The sequence below is a fragment of the Centruroides sculpturatus genome, unplaced genomic scaffold (assembly GCF_000671375.1).
Source record: "Centruroides sculpturatus isolate CEXI.00-Female unplaced genomic scaffold, Cexi_2.0 scaffold2332, whole genome shotgun sequence".
In the NCBI taxonomy this organism is placed as follows: Eukaryota; Metazoa; Arthropoda; class Arachnida; order Scorpiones; family Buthidae; genus Centruroides; species Centruroides sculpturatus.
This window is the reverse complement of record NW_019386453.1, coordinates 27,563-41,220: the sequence shown is the minus strand read 5'-3', so window position 1 is coordinate 41,220 and position 13,658 is coordinate 27,563. Positions and strand designations below refer to the sequence as shown.

Below are 13,658 nucleotides of genomic sequence, written 5' to 3'. Positions count from 1 at the left end.
GTGGTTTGGAAAATCCACTGCTCTGGCATCTTTCTAGCCCAAGCTTGTAGATTAGTGACATTCAACCTGTAATTGAATTCATATAATTATAAAATAAAATAGTTCATTTATTGGTATTTATTTTTTTAAATTTCTAATTAAGTTTTGAATTGAAATTTAATAAGACTTCTTAAAAAATTTAATAACATTTAATATTATTTTTCTTTTACAGTCTTTAGGTTGTTGTCTTTATGCAATGTGTTATTTTCATTCACCATTTGAACCAGCATATGAAAGAGGAGATAGTATAGCATTAGCTGTATTAAATGGAAATATTGAATTACCAGAAAACAGTCCGTAAGTGTATACTTTTAAAAATTTAATAAAATTGGAATTTTTTCTATTTAAATATCAGATTAACATAGAAGAAACTGAGTATTGTAAAATGAAGCTATTTTAAATGTTTAACTCAATTTCAGTTGATAGAAAAATTTCATTTGATAGAATTTTTCATATAGGAAGTAACTTTACTAGCACTTTGTTTGCACTGCAAACAGATAGTCATAATGAGTGGTATCTAAGGTATGACAGGTAGGACATGTGCCTTGAGTGCCACTGAGCAGTTCCTATTAGTCATAAAAGCAGTGTTTGGATAGTGAAAAAAGATTTTATTCTTTTTAATACATCTGTGAAGAAACATTTTAACAATTCATAGTCTACATCTTTTAAATCCAAAAAAATTATTTACATTGAAGAAAAAAGATGATGATCTTAATGATGAAAAGAGATGATATTTTCTTCTAGAATAAGAATATTGACAAGGATACTGGGCATTTATCATATTTTAATATAAATTTCCAAAGCTCATTCAGACTGTTCAAGAGAATCACACAATCTGAACATGGCTTAGAAATTTATACTAAATTACAATAAATAATAAATTCACATATAAAATGTTAACTCAGGATATTCTTCAATATTTTAATTTGAAGTTAGACTATTTTGTAAATAGTCTAACTTAACTTCAAATTAAAATAAATAATAAATTTTTGTTATATATTATTATTGAAATAATTTTTTTTAGATTTTAAAATAATATAATAAATTTGGCAAGTATTTGAGTAAATGTTAACTTGTTTTCAAAATATGTTAATATATATATATATATATAGTAACATATTTTAAAAATATATATGAATATTTTGAAAACAAGTTAACATTTACTCAAATACTTGCCAAATTTATTATATTATTTTAAAATCTAAAAAAATTATTTTAATAGTAATATATAACAAAAATTTATTATTTATTTTAATTTGAAGTTAGACTATTATATATATATAAAGGCAGAAAAGTAAAAATAGATTGTATTTGTTCAGATAAGTGTGAGAAAGTGGACAAAATTGAGTAAGTTCAACATGTTCTATGGGGTTGTCTGTGCCAGCCACAACTTTGATAGAATCCGAGGATGAAACAAGTAAAAATGCATCACAATCCAAGGAGGAAGTCAGATAAATCTGAGATGACAAGATTAAGAGTGAGGCTGCCACATCATAGAGTGCAGCAGACATGACATGACATTACAGGAATAGAAGGTGGTAGATGAGCATGTTGATAAGATTGAACCTGATAATGTTGGACCTAGTGATCTAGATGGTAAAAGAGCCTCAAATTGTCATACCAGAAATGATTAAACAGTGTGACTTTGGACTTCCGAAGTTTGATAAGGGTGTATATATATATTTATAAATTTTATATAGTGGTGCCTTATATTTCAAATTTAATTCATTCCAGACAACTGTTTGAACTCTGAATCATTCAAAGTCTGAAGCAGTTTTTCCCATTAGAAATAATGGAAAGTGAGTTAATCCATTTCCAGACCCTAAACAATACCTGTTTTGATAAACTTAAAATGCAAACACACATAATTTAAGGTAAAAATATAATTGAATGCCCTAATAATAAATTAAAACACAAACAATAAATGAAATACATAAATAATATATAATAAAATGAAAATTGCATTTACTGATTGCACACCATCTACTTTGGCATTAATCATGGCTACCAGATTTGCCACACATGTGCTGCTTTCATGCTTTGCAATAAGTTCCTTTTTCATGGTAGCCCTTTTTGAGCCTTCCTCTTACTAGTTAGACTTCTTTCTTCCACATATTTCTCGAATGCTGTGATTAATTAATAAGTAAAGGCTGAACAGAAAGTTTTTGTATATTTTTAACAGTTGTCATTACTTAATGTAGATGTGTGTGCAATTTAATTATGATATTTATGAATTTTAATACATTATTGATAATTTGAGATTATATTCTTTGTTCAGAAGCTTGTTTTATGCTTTCAGTGCAATTTTTATTCCATGTCCAGTTTGAACTTTGAAGCATTGTTCAAACTCAAGCAAATTTTTGTCAAATTTAACATTTGAACTCAAGCATTTGAAGTTAGTCATTCAAAGTGCAAGGTACCACTGTATTAAATAATTCTGTCTGGAAACTATAATTTAATGTGCTAAAATAATCTAGAAGGCCTGTTATACTCTGTTAGTGCCTGTTTATGAAGGATATTGGTTGTCCTCATGCCTTTTAATGAGATCAACAACCTAACAATATGTTTACTGTTTATATTATTTTGTATTTAATGTTTATATATGTAAATAAAAGTAATAAATTATTTTAATTATTCAAAAAACTATTTATATATTTTATTCTTATTTACATAAGAAATATTCTTCTTTTGAAACTATTATGATGCTGAAAAGTGCATTAAATTTATTAGGTCTCTGATGTATTTTCTCTGAATATAATTAATATATCAATTGAAGTAAAGGTAAATTTTTTCATATTTTCCAACAGATGGCAACATGATACAATGGGTATGTTACCTAGTAAAGTGGCTTTAATCAGCACCCTCTGTAAGAAACCCTCCCAACTAATATTTCAAAGGATAATAGAAAAGCAGTCCTGCTTGGTTTGTTTAGAGAATTTCATTTGAAGTATTTCCAGAACAGTAAGAGGGCTTTCCTACCAACAAATAACTGCTTCAAGTTGTTACTTGGAGCAGTTATTTGTTGGTAGGAAACTTGGTTTAAGAGGGAATTGGGAAATGGTAATGGTGAGAAAGTTACTTGCTTATGATTGGTATATTTCCCTTCTAAAGTATGCATATTGTATATGTATTCTTCTCTATTTCTTATCAGACCTTAAATCCAATTAGAGCAGAAAAGTGTGGAAAGCACTTGATAGGATTAATAATCATGAAAACACTAATAATCATTGGGAGTGATTTCATATAGTGGAAAGAAATAGAAAGAAATTTATCTGAAAACAGAGTTATTGTTTTTACCCAATTGTACTATTAACAAGTACATGGAAAAATAATTCTCCTTTCTTCTCTGACTTCTGGAGGCTTAAAAAATTTCAAGTCTGTAGATTGGCATAAAAAACAAAAGGGCCAACAGATTAAATTAAGAGAAAAAAATTTTTTATTTAACACTATACTTCACCCCAAGACTTATTGTTGTCACAGATAGAGAAGTGGCATATCTTGATGAGAATCCTTTATAACATAAAATTCCTCACAACACAGCCTGGCTTTGTGAAATACAAGGACTCACTTCCTTGTATTTCACAAAGCCAGGCTAGACATTAATTTCAGTGTGATAAATTTTCTTGGCTTACTGAAACTACTGGAAATCTTTAACGTTATTGTAAAAAACATTTAACCTATGGAAAGTTATTCTGGATTGACATCTTATCTATCATCAGATGTCTAGAACAAATTCCTCCAAATGATGGCATACACTGTTTACTAGAGTTTACTAAGAAGCATTTGTAACGGTGTGGTCTCATGTTTGGCTTTGGTCTGTCACACCTTAAGCAGATGTCAGTAGTAGTTAAGTATGTGGAAATTGATTTTTAGACTTTTTCCTTGGTTTTATCCATATAAGCCAGAAGAATGCTATGTGCTTGATTTGAAGGTATCTTGAAACAGATAGAGAATGATATAATAGAGCTATAAAATTGTCAGTCACAATGCTATGACAATGCCTCTGTGATGGTTAGATAAAAAAGTTAATTATGTTCGTCAAAGAATAAGTGAGAAAAACAACTTGGCAGTGTTTGTGAATTTCAATAATCACTCATTCAACTTGAGTGTACTGTACAGTACATACAGCCAAACTGGATACAATGATGATCATGTTTTCTGGAACCATTGAGGAACTCTGTGCTTTTCTTTTATTTAACATAGCACAGAAGAAAGCTTAAAAATATTATTGTCTGGGTGAGTCCAAAACCAGGTGGAGTGCAAGGACAGACGTAGGGAAGTCTGTGAAGTTCTCCAAGATATTATAGACAGTGAAAAAGACCAATGAGACAAGAAGTGATGCAAGGCAGCTGAACAACAGCCTGTTGAATTATGATTTTCTCACTTAGCATAAATTTTGGAACAAAGTACTAATTTGTGTTGACTGTATTTAAGAGCCTACAATCCTGAAGTTCAGGCCAGGATCCTGAAGTTCAGGATCCTGGCCTGAACTTCAGGATTCTGCCCTGGATTTCAAGTCTCTCTTAAGATCATTTTGATAATGAAAAAGACATGTTGGTTAGTGAGTCACTTGAAGGTCTTGGTCTCTGTTAAAGAATATAATATTGAAGATGAAAGAAGTAAATGGCTGATGAGAAGATATGCTGAGGTGTAACACTAAGGAAGAAATGGAAAGAGTCATGAAGTGAACACTTGACTATCTTCACAGAGAGAAATGTACAAAATGTTAGCTTATTTGCATGACACTGATGCTAAGTTTGGGTTCCTTCTTCATGTTGAATGACTGCTATAGTGCTAGCAATGATGACCTATATATACTTTTAATTTTACATTCAGAAACAAATATTTTTTTGGATGTTTATTTTAATTAATTAATTTTATGTATCACTAAAAACTATAAATAAATATATATGTGTATAAATATTAAACTAAAAATTGAATTTATTAAGATTACAAAAAAATGATTTTAAAAGAAATTTCCAATATTTAAACATAATTTTTAATATAATTATATATTTTCAGTTATTCAAGTGGATTACATGGATTAATCAGATGTTTATTAGAGGTGGATGCTCTGCAACGTCCATTTATTGATGGCGTCATATTACAGATTGATGCTCTTTTGCCAATTGCTCAAAGTTGGGCATAATATTGAAAAAACAAAGTGTTTTTTTAATGACTATTTTTTAAAAATTTATTAGTTAATTTTTCCATAAAAAAATATATTGAAATTAAATGAAGATAATATATACTCTGTTAAGATAGGCTTTTGATAAAATGTGGTAAGTCACATCTGCCAACTAGTATAAAAATGTAATAAATTTGTGCATATTGTATAAATGTAAGGTTGATTATTTGAAAGATTACTTCTAATATGAAATATGATTGTACATTTTGTTAATTTTACATTAGCAGATGAGATGTACGTATTTGCACCAGACATTTATATAATATGAATATTTTAAACAATTTATGAACTTATTTATTGATACTTTTATTGTAATTTTCAATGTTTTAGTTGTAAAATATATTGATTCTCTCTTTATTATAAAATTTCAAAAGTAAGTTTAAAACTTTTTAGTCAAGTTTTACATAATCTATATAGCATATTGATTTTATATAACAAAGAAATTATTAAAAAAATTTTTTTTTTAATTTTGTATGAAAATATTTAAAATTTAAAATGTTACTAAATATAGTATATATATTGTTAGGAATAAGAGAATTTAATACTATTTATTGATAATATATATCTGTAATCACATAATATATTTTGAGCACTTATTCAGCTAAAATTGTTGATAAATACAAATGATTAACTTACTAATATTCATCATTGTACAAAATATGAAAAATGTGATTATTGTTAAAAAAATTTTTTTTTATAAAATTTATTTTTCAGTTGAAAAAAATAAATAATGAAAATATTATTTCATTATTAATGTAAATAATATTTCATCTGTTTTTAATCAATAACATAACTATTATTTTTTGAGAATCTGTATTGTTTAATAAACAAACATTTATGATTTTATTTAATAGTGCAGTCAAATGTCATCACCATGGCAATGTCTCATTCTAAAAACAAACATATTTTTAGAATATTATGTGTATAGTAATTATTTCATTCAATATTTAGTATTGTTTGTAAAATATAATATTGTACTTTAAACTATTATTTATAATAAGAATAGATGTAAAATTTATTAATATTTGACAATGATTAGGAATATTTGTTAGTTGTTTTTAATTCAGATATATTTAAAACTAGTAAACAAACAATTTGTTTTTTTTATTGTTTTACATTGCACATTGATATAATAGTCAATATTACATTGATTATTGATGTACAGAATTGATGAGAAAGTTGATCTTATAAGAAAATTTCTGCAATTAAAATGTATACTTTTCTTCCGATTATGTATTGGTTAATTAATGCTTCCCTTAAAAATGTTGAGTATAATAGTTATACTTAATACTTTAATTATGAAATGTGCATTGATTTTAATACAAAACTTTATTTGCTGATATATGGAATAAACATTATCAAATGTAACAATTTTTTTCTGAGCTTGTTTAATTCATTTTTTTGTATTTAATAAGAATACTCAGCTGCTAATTATAAAGAAAAATGTTAAAAAATTAAAAACAAGTATTTTACATGGTACAGATTGTCAATATATCAGATATTATTTTGATAAGTAATGATCTTGTCAATTCTAATATTACTATTATAGAAAATTGTCTTCATAAATATAAGAACAAATAAATTTCAAGTTTTTCTATTTATTTGGAGAAATTTTAATTTTTCAAAGGGATTTTGTTAGTAATAACACTAGCAAGAAAGAATATTCTAATTTTATTGCAACTGTCTTTTGTAATTTAACTTTTATATTGCTTATTCTATTAATTATTTAATAAGCTGTTTTACAAAACAATGATTTGTCTGTTGTAGATGATTAATTTAAAACACTTTTTTTGTGTGTATAATTTTACTATTTCAAAGTTGGGAATATCTTTAATGTTTAATAAAATTTTTATGAAATGTCTTTATTTAAGAATTATTATATAAATGCTACTTTGTGTATTTTTTTTAATAAAATAAAAAACATTTTCATAAACTAAAATAACATGAAATATTTAACACAATCTTGCACATTTAATATCAGGAAAAAAAAATGCTTTGAGCTTATTAACATTATCTTTAGAGGTGGATATTGTATACAATGTAAATGCTTTAATAATTAAAAACACAGATAATGTTTAAATAATACAGGAAAAAATATGAAAATTTTATATGCTGTTTATAAGATTAGAATATTTTTTAAAAATTAGCATGAATACAAAATGTCAGAAAATATCATATTTACTCGCATATAAGAAGAGGTTTTTCTTCATTTTTCACTGCTTCAAAAACCTAGGTCGTCCTATACTCGTGAGCAAAGGATTCTTTGTGTTTTTGCAATAATTTGTCAACCCTGTCTTCATATTTTTTACTGAATGCTCACTCTCTGGTGTTTAAAAACAAAACTATTTTATCTGGGTCATTTGAATTGTTCTTGTGTATTGTCAGGAGTAAACATTAAAGCAATAGAAAAACAAAGCTTTTGAATTGAATTCAAAATTGAAATTCCAAAATTGGCTTACCAGTGGCCAAGCAGTTCTGTTCCCTGAACACTGGGAGTCCGGTCGTGGGTTCATGCCTCACCAGGAAGGGCTGGCCACATGGAGTTTTACTGGTTTTCTCTATGTCTGTAATGCCTAAATAGGAGAAAGTTACCCTTAAAAAGACCTCCTGGAAGGCTTCCCCTGAGGCAGAATACCCGTGTTGCATTGCCATAACTTAACAAAACAAACAAACGAAATTCCAAAATCACACAGGAGCCCAATATAAGCTTTAATCCATTCCCATGTGAAAACAGATATTCAGAGAAACTCATAAGTGTAATCAACAGAGAGTGGATTAGACTGTTAAGAATTGGCAAAAAAGATTCCCAATTGTCCAGCTTTACATGCAGAAATTATGTTGTCAATTTTACAAGATTTTTCCTTAAAGTTTAAAATGCCAGTAATTTTTGTGGGACAATGTGTGCATTTACGTGCATTTAATATTTTGTTTGTGATTAAACAAAATAAAATTAGAGTTGTATTAATAAATCTAATTTTCTTTATTTTGATCTTTAAAGTCAAATCTTGTCCTATATGTGAGATCATCTTATATGCGAGTAAATACAGTAATTTCATATTTGAAAGTTTATTAATAAGCTTGAAATATCCTCATGCTTTTATAAATGATAATTTATAACTTGTCAAGTACACTATATATAACAGTGTTCTTCAACCTTTTCACACCTGAGGATTGGCAAAAATAGGAATAATATTTTGTGGACTGGCAGAAGGCTAAAGATAAATTTTCTAAGACTTAAACTGCTTAGATGCTTTGTGTCTAAGCAGTTTAAATCTAAGTTTAGAAAGTTCAGTCCAAGGAAGTCTTAAGTGATGTGCATGACTGTTGTAATTTTATTTAAACAATTGCAGTAATAAAAAATAAATAAAAACTGTTTATATTAATTACAAGTTTAAAATATTATTTTGTTATTACAAAATTTTCTGCCAGTCTACAAAATGTTTGGCGAACCAGCAGGAAATTTCCAGGGATGGCACCAGTCCGCAGACCCAAGGCCGAAGAACACCAGTTTAGAAGATATCCACTTTGCTTCTCATCCATTTAAATTCAAATATAAAGAAATAAAACTTTATTAATAAATTTATGGGTTNTATTCTAATTATTTCAAAGGGCTATTCAATTATTCTAAGGGTTTTCAGTTTTAGATATTAAATCTTTATAAATAGTTTTTTAATAAAAAAAATTTAATTAACATTACACTTCCAAAATTATTTAACTTTTATCATTTTTTAATTTGATACCACTAGAATTTAGAACTGTTCTTCAGGAAAATACAGTATCAAATTAAGTTAATCATTATTTCATTTTGAAATATTGTAAAAAAATAACAACATAAATAATGCAAATACCAATGTTTTCTTAATAAGTCAATAGGAAACACTAATTATTGATTATTGAATCATGATATAAAATATGAAAAAATCTCAATGATATCCTATTAATGACAGAAATTCTTAATTCTTGTATGTAATATTGACTTTTGGCCTATGTCATCAATCCATTCTTAATCTCTCTTGTGTTTGACATTCTAATATTTAGCCAATTATAACTATTCCATTTATATTATTGCTAACATTAATATACAGTATTCAAAATCATATTTCTTCTAACAGGAAAGATGAATTAATTTATTGATTTTTTTTTTAGTCAGAATAAACCAATAGTTTTTTAGTTCTTTTTCTAACATCATAATTCAAATAAATCAGTTTTAATCTTATAAATTATGAGTTCATTCAGCAATTTATTTCATTTCAAGTAATTTCTTTTATGCTGAATATGTTATCAAAAAGAGTGGATATTTTAATTCATTATCCAAATTGATCTTATGAATTCAGAAATTTAAATTATAATTATGATATAATATCTAACAATTAAAAATAAATAAATAAAACTAAATAAAGATGGTTTATATTTTAAGGAATTACGGTATAGATGATTATAAGGTAATTTTTATATTTATTGAAGTGGAAAAAATTAGTGTCACCACTTTCCGTTAAATAAGGAAAATATGATAAATGTTTGCATTTATTGAACCGAAAGCTACAAAATGCACTTATTTACAGCTTCCCCTATAGAGGAAGAAATATCTTAGAGAAAAAAGTTTGTATTATATTTTCTATAAATAGATATACCAATACTAATTTATTAAATTTATAATAATCTGCATTCAAATTGTTTCATTTCAGTGACTAAAAAATCTTTATTTTGAAAAAGAAAGAAGTTTTTTTGTAAGCAAATATATTATAGAATACATTTTCAATATCTTCTTTGTAAGGAAAATTGTTTTCAATTTTATTATTTTAAAAATTCTATATATAGTTTTCAATTATGTAGGTTAAAAATATATTTGCTTTTTTTTTATTCATTTCTGACCATGGTTACATCTTATTTTACATCATTTTATATTTTATATGCCAATATCTATCCCTGTGACTTAACTTTATAGCCTATATTTTCTTATTTATCAAAATTTATATAAAGCAACTATTTTAAAAAATTTGTAGAAAAATCCTTGATATGAACTCTAGATGAGATTGCTAACAGACATGTAATGTAATTAGTGTGTATTGTGTATGCAGAATATAATTTGATAATGTCAGATTCCAATATGTAGGTTTGTCATATTGGAAGACACTTTTGATTAAAACTAATGCATAATTTTTTTTTATGAATGGAGAATAAATTTTGCATCTTTAATTAATTTAATAACAAACTAAGAGTTTTCTTTTAATGGAGGAACAAACTAAGAGTTTCAAAGTAGATCAAACTACATGACAAAAAAATCAAGAAATGAAAGAGTTTTTATTAATGTTAATAGAAAGATATTTAATGAAGATCACTTGTAAATTTATAAGTTTTTAAAAATAACAATTGGGATATTCAATAAAAAAAATTAGAATTCAGGAAAAAAAAATATAAAATTAACTGGACTGTTTATTAAGAAAGTGATGAAAGTCCATTTTTAGTAAAAATTGAGAAAACAATTATTTAGATATAATTTATGTGAACTTTTTATTAATAGACAATTTTACAGTTTATATTTTAAACTCTCCATATGCTTTGATCAATCAAAAATCTATTGGTAAATGAAATTATGTAATTATTTATTATGAAAGTCCTGCAAGTCTGTTTCCCATAGTCTAATTAAATATTGGGTAAGCTAAGGATTTATTTGTGCTGTAATTACAATTAAATTAATTGTAATTACAGCACAAATAAATCCTTAGCTTACCCAGTATTACAAAATATTAATGCATGTCGCAGTTGACCACACCTGGTCTACAGCTCCAATAAGATACCAAAAACCTCACTCACGAGCTGCACTTGTCATCTTGAAACATGAAATTGACAAATTCTACAGTTGTTTTTACTAGTCATGGCTTTGCTGGTTTTCTCTTATTTGTTTGAATAACAAGCTAGAATATAAGCAATTGTATATATATTTATATATCAATACAAAAATTTCATATGCTGATAAACTTATTTTGTTAATTTTATATCAAGATGATAATTAATTACTCTTTCTAATTCAATAACATCACAATCCTTAGCTTTTCATAAACCAGACGGCAGATAGACTTGCAATGTAATAAAAAATCTATGACTTTATTTTTAAAAATATCTAATTTTCAATAAAACATAAATGGAGGAGGCAGAATTTAAAACTCTAGATTTATCACAAACCAGATGCAGGTGATTGCCAAGATTTGGAAACACCACACCAATACCCTTAGAATTGTTCAAAACTAACATGTCAGATGATGCTTCCACATATACTCCATAAAATAAATACTGTACATATGTGCATATGTACAGTATTTATTTTATGGAGTATTGTCAGAGGAAATGTTGTAATATCACTAATATGTAATCATCTAGATATATTGTACAGTTATTATTAAGTAATTAATGAATGTGTGAAAATGTTAGAAAACTACAGTGTTTAACCATTTTATTCTGAAAAGACATAAACTAATCAATATGGTATATCTTGATGTGATTACATGTTACAGCGACTTAAACTGTAAATTAATGTTCCCCTGACAGTTCCCCATATGTTACATACACACATGCTATGCATGGAAGAATCATCTGGTGCATTACTCTGGTGTATAACAATAATACAAATAGCCAAGCAGTTAAGGTGCCAGCCTACTACTCTGGGGATCCAAGAATTGAATATGGATGGGTCAAAAAATCCCAGGTAGTTTTTCATGGCTGTCTTGTTCTTTATATATTGAGCCCTGTTCTTCCTCACAGGCCCAAACATTTCTTATCATGGACCAATCCTGTCTTCCTGAATTTCTGGGGTAGGTTAGCAACTGCAACATGTGACACAGGGTCTAGATGTGGATGATATTAAAATCCTGTGCAATCACCCTGAAACTTCTCTTCCCTGCCATCAGGACGATTTAGATGCATTATTCTCATATTGGGGGCATTATGTTGTCTGTCCTTTCAACCTGTAGCTACAAAGGAAACATTAATAACTCTGTAACCATTCTAGATAGATCGATGAATCGTTCAGCAATCAATTCCTTGTGAAGTTCTGATTCTAAATGATGTGTCACACAACCCCCTTCCCATTTACATCAAGATGGTGACCATGCATGTAACACACACATCAATGTTTCTCCCTTGGTGGAATGTATTCGCGGCATGAGCAAATTAACTTTGGGTACATTTTATATTCTGTAGCAGGGGTGTTAAGTGACTTTCTTTCCCACCCTGTATAAGGATATGATGCAATTACTGCCTTACATACTTCCTATGTATTGTGAATGTTTTAAAACATTTATGCATAATAATCTGAAATAAAAATCAATCTAATGTTAAACTTATAAGCATAACATAACAATAAATTGTTATTTAACTTATTGTTACATATAGTAAATAAATATTGAGATTAAACAATAGCATGTTTCTTATTCTTAAGTTATTTATACATGTACACACATAGCTTAATTCAAGTAAAATTGAATTTTAATAATTTAAATATAATTATTTGAGCAGTTTAATAATTATGAAAATGGTGCAAATCCATTTATGTCCCAAAAAGACAATATTAAGTTCAGTTAATTTTCATAAAAATTATTTGTAAAATGAATTTACATATATTTAAACTTACAGAAACATGAACAAAGATAGTAGACTTTATCTATATTTTTGAATCAGTTGAAATACAAACCCTTAAATGTCTCAATATAAGGAAAAATGGATACTTGCACCACTTCCATAATGAACTGTTCATTTAATTTCAGAAGAAAATATATAAATGAATATAATACTTATATTAGAAAATAAAATAAAATAAAATTTATTTATTTAAAGTTAATATAAATAAGAATAGAGGTAAATATATAAAAAGTAATAATTACATAATATAAATAGGAAAAAAGGAAATATAAGGATAATTTATTATTGAAAACATTAGAGTTGATTAGCATTTATTAAATGATATAAATATGAATATGATTCATAATTTTACAACAATGGAAATAGGTATAATAAACTTTAACATAATGCAAACATGGACATCTACAGAAAATTTTCCAGTATATCAAAGCTTGGAGACAAATAATTACACCAATAAATGTTTATTTAATTGTTTTTTCACAATAGGTTATAGAATAAAGTATTGCATCAATACGAAAAGACAGAGAAAGCATCCTAAGGTCCGAGGGTTTAAGCACAGGTGTTAATGTTTGGTGTAAGGTTACAAATCTCAATCACTTTTACCATTGTAATTTGTGGAATTTTTTATTCGATTCCAGAGAGGGCAAGTGCTCCATTTGCCACCTCTGCAGACGGCCACGAATTCAAAGCATTTTATAAAAAGTAAAATTATTTGAAATTCACTTTTGTGAAAGTTCTTTTCCGAGAAAATTAAATTTTAAATTTCATGATCTCATCTCTTGTCTTAATTAAAAAG

General features: G+C 26.8%; 1 protein-coding gene across 1 annotated transcript; it reads left to right on the top strand.

The window, feature by feature from the left end:
- Window positions 1–211: 211 nt before the first annotated feature.
- LOC111615016 (serine/threonine-protein kinase 16-like) lies at window positions 212–5,732 on the top strand. The gene is made up of 2 exons (XM_023356392.1): window positions 212–336; window positions 5,062–5,732. The coding sequence occupies exons 1-2, from the start codon at window positions 236–238 to the stop codon at window positions 5,186–5,188; spliced, it is 228 nt and encodes a 75-aa protein (XP_023212160.1). The 5' UTR covers window positions 212–235; the 3' UTR covers window positions 5,189–5,732.
- Window positions 5,733–13,658: the final 7,926 nt, after the last annotated feature.

Coding starts and splice junctions, on each gene's coding strand:
- LOC111615016 (XM_023356392.1), top strand. CDS start 236: ATGTGTTATTTTCATTCACCATTTGAACCAGCATATGAAAGAGGAGAT. Junction 337..5,061: donor GAATTACCAGAAAACAGTCC/GTAAGTGTATAC, acceptor ATATATTTTCAG/TTATTCAAGTGGATTACATG.